The sequence below is a fragment of the Crinia signifera genome, chromosome 7 (assembly GCF_055691185.1).
Source record: "Crinia signifera chromosome 7, ASM5569118v1, whole genome shotgun sequence".
Classification (NCBI taxonomy): Eukaryota; Metazoa; Chordata; class Amphibia; order Anura; family Myobatrachidae; genus Crinia; species Crinia signifera.
In genome coordinates this window covers 43,290,267-43,301,308 of record NC_139223.1, presented here as the reverse complement: position 1 = coordinate 43,301,308, position 11,042 = coordinate 43,290,267, and the positions used below count along the sequence as shown (strand labels likewise).

General features: G+C 47.5%; 1 protein-coding gene across 3 annotated transcripts in view; it reads right to left on the bottom strand.

Moving 5' to 3' along the window:
• The window catches only part of TNRC6A (trinucleotide repeat containing adaptor 6A), a 67,086-nt gene that overhangs the window by 37,280 nt on the left and 18,764 nt on the right, over nucleotides 1–11,042 (bottom strand). For all 3 annotated transcript variants that reach the window (XM_083152932.1, XM_083152934.1, XM_083152933.1), the window contains exon 5: nucleotides 3,618–3,929. In XM_083152932.1, the coding sequence (XP_083009058.1) occupies nucleotides 3,618–3,929 (312 nt within the window). The remainder of the gene's footprint in view (nucleotides 1–3,617; nucleotides 3,930–11,042) is intronic.

Sequence of the window (11,042 nt, the reverse complement as noted above, 5' to 3'; positions counted from 1 at the left end):
TAAGCACCCTAATGGGTGCTTATACAATGTTAAGCACCCTAATGGGTGCTTACAATGTTAAATGCACCCCCACGCCACCCCCCCACTATAAAATGTGAACCCGAAGCGTGGCGAGCGCAGCGAGCCCGCAAGGGGCGGCGGTACGCGTCCTACGACCTTTTCATACCCCCACTATCCACGTCGGCGTGGAGTTGAGAATAGATTAGTGTGGCGAGCGCAGCGAGCCCGAAGCGTGGCGAGCGCAGCGTGCCCCGCGAGGGGACGCGGATACCTGTGAAGCCCACGAAGGGACGCGTTTACCTGTGAAGGTATCCGCGTCCCCTCGCTGCGCTCGCCACACTTCGGGCTCGGTGGCTCGCTGCGCTCGCCACACTAATCTATTCTCAACTTTACGCCGACGTGGATAGTGGGGGTATGAAAAGGTCGTAGGACGCGTACCGCTGCGCTCGCCACGCTTCGGGTTCACGTTTATAGTGGGGGGGTGGGGGGGGGGGTGGCGTGGGGGTGCATTTAACATTGTAAGCACTCTTTAGGGTGCTTATACGATTTTTAATCGTATAGGGGGTCAAAATCGCATCGTATCGCATGCCATTGTGTACATGGCATGCGATACGTTCATCGTACGATGTACATCGGGGCCGCCGCTATAATACACAAGTACCAAAAGTGGTATTAGTGTTCATTCTAGCACCCGTCGTCTTTGAAAACCCATGCAGTTCCTCTTCCCTGCCTGGGGTGTCGGTGTCTGCTGTGGTGTTTCTAGCACAGGTCTGGTTTGCATATCAGTGCTGATATACAGAGCACACTGTGCTGGAAGCACTACAGCAGACACCGACACCTCAGGCAGGAAAGAGGAACTGCATGGGTTTTCAAAGACGGCGGGTGCTAGAATGAACACTACATATTATAAGTTTCTCACCTGCAATCTTATTACATCAGGCTCGCAACAGTTGTGGGGGTCAGTTGTAGACTCAATGGGGGAAGATTCAATCATGGACATCTATAAGAGCTATATAACTCTATTAGCGTTTAACTAGCCTGAGTGCTCAGAGTATAAAGTGGCTAAGTTCTCATTTTGATGGCTTAGGTCTGGGTTTAGGCTCCCAAATGATGGATTCTTCATACTCTTTGCCACCAAATCAGTGGTGATGCCCATTTTTATAAAGCCCAGCACAACTGAACAGCCCCCAGTAGAAGGGCTAATGCATGACCATAGAGTTGCCGTTTCCACCTCGCTGGTTCTTTTCAGCGAGTGAGCCCATCAAAAAGGCGGGGCTTGCCACAAAATGCAGCGTGCTCACTGCATTTGTGGTGAACCTCAGCGTTTAAGGGAATCCTCGCCGTTCTCGGACGGGAAAGATTTTGGCAGAATATAGAATATGGCGAGAGGCCGGTGAAGATCACTGAAAACGAGCTTTCCTCGCCATACAAACCGGCATTGAATACATCTCTAAGCCTCTAACAAAATACAAAAAAATGTAACACAAACAATCCTAAATTTCATTAGGAAATGGATAATGCAAAAATTCTGTTGAGAACTGCTGGTTATTATCACAATACTTAAGGCCAAATGTAGTAAGCCTTATGTTATATAGTGAAAGTGATAAAGGACCAACCAATAAGCTCTTAAAGGTCATTTCTTAAAAACACAGCCTGTAACATGGCAGTTAGGAGCTGATGGGTTGGTATTTTATCACTTTTTTAAAGTCTTAATACATTTGGCCCCTAGAGACATGCCAGTACCTCCTGTAACCCAGACACTAGAGGCAGATAACAGGCTGACAAAAAGTTAAGATCTGGCCTCAGAAAGAACACCAGATTATACAAGCACATAATGTAAGGCAGGCCTGTCCAAACTATGGCCCTCCAGCTGTTGTGAAACTACACATCCCAGCATGCCTTACCACTGTCTGAGCATTCCTTAATAGCAAAACTGTGGCAAGGCATGATGGGACTTTTAGTTTCACAACAGCTGGAGGACCATAGTTTGGACATGCCTGATTTAAGGGTTTGGTATGGAGTTTTTCTAGACAGATACAAAGATCTGCACCAAGTAGATCGGAATGGACTTTGCTTACCAGCATAATCAATGTGCATGTATTTCTATTAGAGGTGCACACTCGTACAAAAAAAAAAAAAAATTTGTAACACTGCCATAATTATGCTAAATGCAACAACAAAAACATGATCCACACACACTTTGTCCAGGAGTCCAAGTCAAACAAGAACCACACTAAACTGGCAGCCTTATTAGAATGTGCACAGAAGCCATTGGATTGTCTGCATGACACAGCTCTGCACTGGTCAGTAAGGCACACAATCTCATGCACAGTATTAGTGGCTTCTTCCCTGCTAAGTGCCGGGAGTGGTGCAGTTAAACACAATCAGCCGCTAAGTGTATTTTTATGCCGATTTCTGCTTACCCCTTCAGAGGGTGCAAGAAGTAATCAGTGATGAGCGCAGCCTTATAAAAAGGTACCCCATAAAACCGTGCAATTTTAACTCAGTTTCATACGATTCTGATGTAACGGCCCAAGACAGCGGATGAAAACTGAGCAAATCAGAGGCGTTTGACATCTGATCAGATCCAACTCGCGTTCCCGTGCGCATCGGATCCTGAGATCATAGGATAAATCGGACCATCAGCAGCAAATCGCTCTTTAGCACCAGCGATGTATCGCATCAGATCTTCCTTGAACTCTCCGGGAGTCCTTTTACATGGGATAAATTGTACGCGATTTATCAGATGTAAGATATGGCACATCAACTGCCAAGTCGGATGTAACACTCCCAGGGAGATCAAGGCAAAAACTGGTCCCACATGTGCCCCCGACAAGTCAGACTAGTGTATGGGGGCCTGTACAGCTGACACCACCCCCCCCCCCCCCCAAAAAAAAATATGAAATGTCCCCTACAGTGTGTAAAAAAAATAAAAAAAACAATCACCTCATGAGAACATTTCTGTCAATTCACATAAACCAAACTATGAAGCACTCACCCACAATGGGAAGTTTTATGGACTGAACACATATTCATGATAATGCAAAGCCTAGGATATGACGGCCCAGTTACCACTGCAGCTCACAAGACGCTGCCTATGACCTCACGTAAAGACCCTTTGTGTCACTCCCTGCCAGGACCACTTTTTTAGCACTTTATGAATACTTGACAATTACTTTTACATGATACCAACTGTCAGTCACTATTCCCACAGCAAACAACAGAAACATCCCAGTTTTTAAAAAAAGGGGGCAGATATTAACAAGCCATGAAAAGGTATAGCTACAAATCAGCGCTGTATATAACTACACACCACAGCACTTGCACACAGGAAAACTATTTGGAAAAAAGGTCAGCTAGAGGTAAATCCTGTCTTAGGGCACAACCACTATGCAGGAATGAGGCTCCTGTTCCATATACTAATGACGGCCTTTGCAGCTCCCAGCTTGTGTAAAACTAAGGCGTTACACATTGCCTGGCCACATAACCATAATGCATGCAAATAAGAACCATTGTTTTCTGCAGGAATGTTTGTTTCTTGCAGACTGATCTCCAACCTATGAATGTAAAAGTAGAACTGATCAGCTCATAAAGTATTATTCCTGTGCGCGCTTTACCTGGCTGACTTTCAGTCACAGTGCGCTCCGGACACACTTCGGTGCTGCTTTCAGACTCTTGGTTTAATACTTTAGTGGCTAACCCCAGGCTGGCTGCTATGCTGGGAAGCCCGCGCTTCACAGGAGGCTTCTGCTGTTCTTGGTGCCGGAATCGCGGTGGTACTTCACGGGGTGGGTAACGAGACACCAGTGGCTGCTGTTGTGGACTGAGGGCTGGGGGCCGCTTGGCATTATTATTCTGAATGCTGGTAACGGTGAAAATACCAATGTTTCCGTTGACAGGCTGAGGCTGGCTTAGGATTTGATCTGGCACTGCGGGGAAAGCAAAGGGAGTAGCGTTTAAGCCAGGGTTTGCAAGGTTAAATACATTTATACAACAGTACTTTCTTTCAGCATTTAAAAAAAAAAAGAGGAGTCAGAGTGCTTTAACCTAGTGCCGGCTTTTGTAACCCTCCGCTTCCAGGGGGGGGGGGTGGCAAGCGAAAATTTATTTCGGCACTCCGTGAAAAGCCGGCCCCAGGCTAAAACCAATGAGTGTTCTTTTAAAATGTTCACCTCCAACCTGCAGACATAAGTTCCCTAGCTAGCATCCTTTATAGATACAATAAACCGTACGTCAAGTCACATCATCAAATTCTATCCACTTGTTTTTTTGCCTTCCAAGTTAGATTGCTAGACCTTTAAATCTATTTTTAAAATAGGCCACGTTTTAGGATTCGAGAGTTGACAAACCACAAGAATCAAACAAAAATCGGTACTCTTTACCTAGAACGGCGCCCATCGCGACCATCGAATGCACTAAAAAACGGGTGCGATGCCCGCGATTTCCCATAGGGACCAATGTTAAAAGTCAGATTGGACGCGATTTTAGTGTTCAATGCCTCAATGCCCGCGATTTTTCCATAGGAAACAATGTTAAATGGACCACAGAGCCCTAATAGTCCCCCTGAAGTCTGAAATGGCCCCCACAATTTTTAACGGCACCCCACGATCAACGTCTACCCGAAGCGTGACGAGCGCAGCGAGCCGCGAGGGGCGGCGGTACGCGTCCTCCGACCTTTTCATACCCCCACTATCCACGTCGGCGTGGAGTTGAGAATAGAATAGTGTGGCGAGCGCAGCGAGCCACCGAGCCCGAAGCGTGGCGAGCGCAGCGAGCCCCGCGAGGGGACGCGGATACCTTCACAGGTAAACGCGTCCCCTCGTGGGCTTCACAGGTGTCCGCGTCGCCACGGACACCTGTGAAGCCCGCGAGGGGACGCGTATAACTGTGAAGGTATCCGCGTGCGCTCGCCATGCTTCGGGCTCGCTGCGCTCGCCACACTATTCTATTCTCAACTCCACGCCGACGTGGATAGTGGGGGTATGAAAAGGTCGGAGGACACGTACCGCCGCCCCTCGCAGGTTCGCTGCGCTCGCCACGCTTCGGGTTCACGTTGATCGTGGGGTGGCGTTAAAAATTGTGGGGGCCATTTAAGACTTCAGGGGGACTATTAGGGCTCTGTGGCCCATTTAACATTGTTTCCTATGTAAAAATCGCGGGCATTGAGGCATTTAACACTAAAATCGCGACCAATCTGACTTTTAACATTGATCCCTATGGGAAAATCGCGGGCATCGCGTCGCACCCGTTTTTATGTACCCGCGATTTTTTACCCCTGACGCCCGTGATTCTAATCGCGGGCGCCGTTCTAGGTAAAGAGTACCCAAAAACGGATGGGTGTAGGCTGAGCGTCAGTCACACATTTAAGCATTAATTCCAGAGAACCCTGCACCATTGCAGCATTCACAGCCTGGCCTCTGCCATACGAGTGAGGAAAACATCATACAGACAGAACACAAAAGGGCAGCGGCACGCACAATGGTAGACTGGAGAAGGGCCCCCAGGCAGAGCTAGCCAGAATTCTGCAAAATGAGAGCCTGTAGCCGCCTGTCCACCCCTAATCAGTTGCTGCTGTACACCATTAACCATTTCACAGCTCTGTATGGACGACAACAACACAAGGTATCCGTAAGGTGAAGGCAATGACAAGTGTCTGCAATCTCTGCATTCAGGGACATAATATGAGAGGGCTTCAGGGACACTCCATGTATTTAGCATGGTTCCTCTAGGCATTTCATAACACTATGAAAAGGGTGCCGCACGCATCATAATCCTCTGCACATTGACAAGTGTTAACAAGAGAGACTGGCAGCTTATCAGGAACATTACAATGGGAAATTAGCATAGCATTACCCTGTAGTGTCTAGACAATTCTCGGAAATGTAGGAAACCCTCATTTACACAAAATGATTTTAAGGATACATAGTGGCCAAAATAAATAAATAAATAAGTGGACAGCTACATCCAGACTGGGGCACGCAATGTGTCTATGGCCCATAAAAAGGCCAGGTACCGAGGAATGGAGAGCATGGGTGCGTCTGGCTGCAGATCATACTGCGTGTTTTACGCATGTATCTGACAGCACAGGAATTTCTCCTGTTTAAGCAAACGCATGTGAAACACGATCCGACCGCACGCTCAAGAGATCAACATAACATTGCATGGGTTTTATGTACACAAGAGTCATCATTTGCTTTCTACTGCCATAGTGAGAACATCTGTGTGCACAGACAAGTCGCCTGACAGCTCATCTGTAAAGGGATCAGTACGGCTATCTAACCAGCACAATGGAGAGGGTAAGTGGCGGGACAGTTTTAGGATTGCATTGTGGGGGGGGGGACACACAGAAACTGACCAGGTTAGGGGAGTGATTCTGGTTGACTTGCGTAAATTCGCTGCTTAACAAGTCAACTAATGCTGTGCGTTCATTCCCAGCGCATAGCAAATCGATGTTTAGCATAAGCATCCATTAGCAAGGGTGCGTATGGGGGTGAAATCATTTGATGGTCACGATATATGCGCCTGTGTTTGAATGGGGACTCCTAGTGGTTTCCTGGGTGCACCCAGTGTTTTTTTTGTAGAAACGCTGGGTATCTCCATGCCCCAGCACCCGGCCTGCATCGATCCGACCCCCCCCTCCCCCCGCCACGTGCGGACACCTAGGAGACTATGCAAGTCGCCGAGGGCATCCGTACAGCAGCCCTGCACATATGTGTAGAGCGTAAACATTGTTCCCGTTGCAAATTCTCCGAACAGTTATCGAACAGACCAGAATCACCTCCTTAGACCAGGGTTTGGGAACCTTTAGCCATCCAGCTGTTTATACCCCTTTAACACTTACAAATATTTCCAGGGTTATTGCGCATGACATCTAGGAAATTGGTCAGATTGAAAGGGTCCTGAAAGATTATACCGGGTCCAGAGTTTTGGTATTTCAACCCAGGTCTTGATCAGGGTTGGACCCGGGACACTCACGGGTCCAGGGTCCATTCACTGCACTGTAAAGGCGCCGATGGGAGACTCTCCAAGCACCACCCTGGGCCCGCCCCCCGATGACTTTACCCGCCAGCTTTATGTCGGGCTGGCGGCTAGTGTGAAAGTGCTTGCAAGACGGGTACAAAATCCCGGGTGCGACCAGGCTTCCTAGTGTGAAAGGGGTAATCAACTACACATTGCAGCATGCCCTGCTAAATTTTTGGCTAATTGGTCATGCTAAACCTGTTGCAAAGCATTCTGGGATGTGTAGTAGCCAGAGGGTCAAAGGTTGCCCATCCCTCCAATTGACTTTAGGAACATTTTAAAAATACATACACCCAAATCTGGCAACTAAACTATGGGTCACATGTTACACCCCAAACAAACAAAAGTGGTCACATGACAAGTGGACAAGACCGAAATAGATAGATTTCGCATTATTAGATAAGTTTCTGTCTACAAAACATTTGTGCTTATATAAAACACTGAGGTTTTAGTATTGGCGCAACACAATCTGTAAACACTGAAGTCCTCACAGCTAATATAAACCACATCAGAGTTTCCATTTCCAGCCAGTTATGAGTCACCAGACAGGCATGTAGATGGTAAACTTATCTAAGGAAACAGTTCTGCAGCACCAAGATCTCCCGTAGCCTTGTATCTGCAGAAAGCAAAGCAAACCCTTCCCTATTCAATGTGGATAGGTACATGTAAAAGGCACAAACAACTACAACATATCCTTGTGTCTAACAGGAAAACCCCGTCATCGCCGTACAAGCACAACACACAGGCTGCTCTCTGTGGTGATTCCCAAGCTGCAGGAACACCCAGCAGCAGCACTGCTTCACTATAGGGCGATGAGGGAACAGGTCCCACATTAATGCCTGCTCGCTGCAACAAAGACAATCCTCACAATTCCATAGCAGAACACTGGCAAGGACGCCTCTACCAGAACTGTGCATATGGAACGGGTGCCACTCGCTGCACCCCCACGATGCAAACTGCTAGCGGGCACCTGCATGCCATCAGTCCGGCATTTTTGTTTGCAGCCATTTAAATGCTTTTTTTCTTTGCAAAAAAAAACAAACAAAGAAAGTGTCTACGTGCACAGCATTCATGCATTACTCCCGTCCAGAGGGCTGCGCAGGCACAGCTACATTAAAAAGCTGTGCGAGGAGAGGCTGGAGACCGACACAAGAGCGGCTCGTACAGACACAAACCTGACGGAAATCCAAAAAGCAAGCCTCTAAGACCCCAGCGAAGCAGCGGCGATCCAAGGACAGACGTTTCCAACTCCTGTTGCTTTCCCACTCTGCAGATTTCATGAGAAAATGGAGGAGAAGCATGGTGTCATTTTACTGCTGTGAAAGCCTTGTTTGCCAACTCCTCCTGACGGAGGGGCCCGTTCGGACCAATTCTCCCTCCCTTCTAATAAATAACGGCAGCTGCCTGAGCATTAATACACAGTCAGGAATATGCAGGACTATATTAAAATGAGCACACAAACTGCAGATAGCACACTGCAACAGACTTCGTGCCCTGTAATGTGACGCTCTCTAATTCTGCCTCAGAGCCTGGTGGGCTGGACAGTTTAGGAATGCTGAAGGGAGCACAGAGGAAGTCTGGCTTTAAAGCCGCTGTACGTAATCTGCAGCACTAGAAATTTCACTGCAATTTTTTTTTTTTTTTTATAGAAAACAGTCTGAAGCCGCGGGTTCTGGAAAATCTCTCTGACGTATGCCAACAGATTAACCCACTGAGGCTAAAGCTGCAGCGCCCGTTTACAGGGCAGAGGCGGCTGTTTAACCATTCTGGAAGCAGCACACTAACTACACATAACCACCAACAGTGTAAGAAGTGATGCAGACACAGCTTGGGCTTATGTCACCCATTCAGTGTCAAACACTATATCAAACACAATAGCAAAACCAGAGCATAATATAAAACACAAGCAGTTTTAATTAACCCTGGCTTCAGCGCTGCTTTTAAACCATCATCATTAATATCTTGTAAAAATCTGTGGTTTGCCAAATCACATCCGAAACACTCATAAAATGGCGTAAATAAATATAGGGCTAAAAATAACCTCCAGCTAACCTTATGTGTGCATCAAACGTTTCATAAACACCTATTTAATTGTTGGCACCTTGTGTTCTTGTTTACAGTTACTGTACTTCCCTTTCTCCGCTCAGGCTGTATGAAACGTATATCTGTACTGTAATATGCTAAATAACTGATCCAATCGGCTTCATAGCAAGGGGCAGCAGATTGCCTCCATAAACTGCGAGACCGGGGCAAGTTCAAGAAGCGAGTGGGCAGAGATAAGAGAACGGCAAAAACTTTTATAGCGAATCTTGGCACTTGCTTGCATATAAACCCGCTGTGCTCAGAAAACAGCAACGTTTGGGGACCTTGGGAACCAATTGAAACTATTTGACGGCAATGTCCAGGCACAAAATTGGATTCAAATGTAAAAAAATACGAAGCCAGTGAATAGGAGGCATTAATGTAGGACTACAGAAAAATGGCCATTGCCTAAAGACTTTGGTCACTTTCACAGAATATTTCTTAAAAGTATTATGTATATGCAAATATTTTATTTGTCATTTTTCCCACAGGGTGCAAGTACCATGTGTATCATATGTGTGAGCGTTGAAGTACCATGTAACCATGCAAAGCGGGTAAAACCATCTAGAGCAGTGGTTCTCAACCTCGGTTCTCAGGACCACCACACAGTGCACATTTTCCATGTCTCCTCACAGAATCACAAGTGAAATAATTAGCTCCACCTGTGGCTCTTTTAAAATGGGTCAGTGAGTAATAAGTGCACCTGTCGGGTGACCTAGAAAACGTGAACTGTGTGGGGATCCTGAGGACTGAGGTGGAGAACCACTGATCTAGAGTACTGCCTTGGGTGAATAAACTCCTGTGTGCGCCCCCAAAGCACCAACTTATCGCACATTTCAGCCCGCCACCTCAGAAGGCTATTCCGATTCTTGTAGCATAGTTACCATGCAGGACATGTGTCTTTTGTTAATGTTCTTATCCATCCCCTAAGCAGCAGTCCTGTGTGGGAGATACTAGTCTTTGCACTAAGGCAGCAGCCATATTTCTGGCTTCCATAAAGCCCTGTACACATGTGGTGACGGGTACCTGTGCTAAGCGCAGATCGCTCAGGACACACACAATGCACCCGCGATGAGTGCTGAGCAGTGTTATGCATATAGGCAAAACACTGATGTAAGCAGCACAGATAGCGCATGCACATCGTCTCCGCGGGCGATGGTGACCGCACATGGCCATCAGTATAGGATGTACACAGCGTGATCTGTGCTTCATGTCTAAGCGATCTAGTCAGATTGATTCGAAATTGGACTTAAAATCACCCCGTGTATATGCCCATTTACTCAGACCTCAAGTTCCCTTGCCTGCTTACACTTATCAGGTGTTATTAGAAAAACAATATAAAAATTCGGTACTCTTTAGCTAGCAAGGCACCCATCGCGGGCATTGAATGCACTAAAAAAATCGTGTGCGACGCGACGCAAGCGATTTCCCATAGGGAACAATGTTAAATTTCTCAATTTACCCGATTTTACTGTTCAATGCCTCAATTGACACAATTTTTCCATAGGAAACAATGTTAAATGGCCCACAGAGGCCAAATAGGCACCCTGAAGTGTGAAATGGCCCCCACAAATGTTAATGCCACCCCACGATCAACGTGAACCCGAAGCGTGGCAAGCGCAGCGGTACGCGTCCTCCGACCTTTTCATACCCCCACTATCCACGTCGTTGTGGAGTTGAGAATAGAATAGTGTGGCGAGCGCAGCGAGCCGCCGAGCCCGAAGCGTGGCGAGCGCAGCGTGCCCCGCGAGGGGACGCGGATACCTGTGAAGCCCGCGAAGGGACGCGTTTACCTGTGAAGGTATCCGCGTCCGCTCGCCACGCTTCGGGCTCGGTGGCTCGCCACACTATTCTATTCTCAACTCCACGCCGACGTGGATAGTGGAGGTATGAAAAGGTCGTAGGACGCGTACCGCCGCCCCTCGCTGCGCTCGCCACGC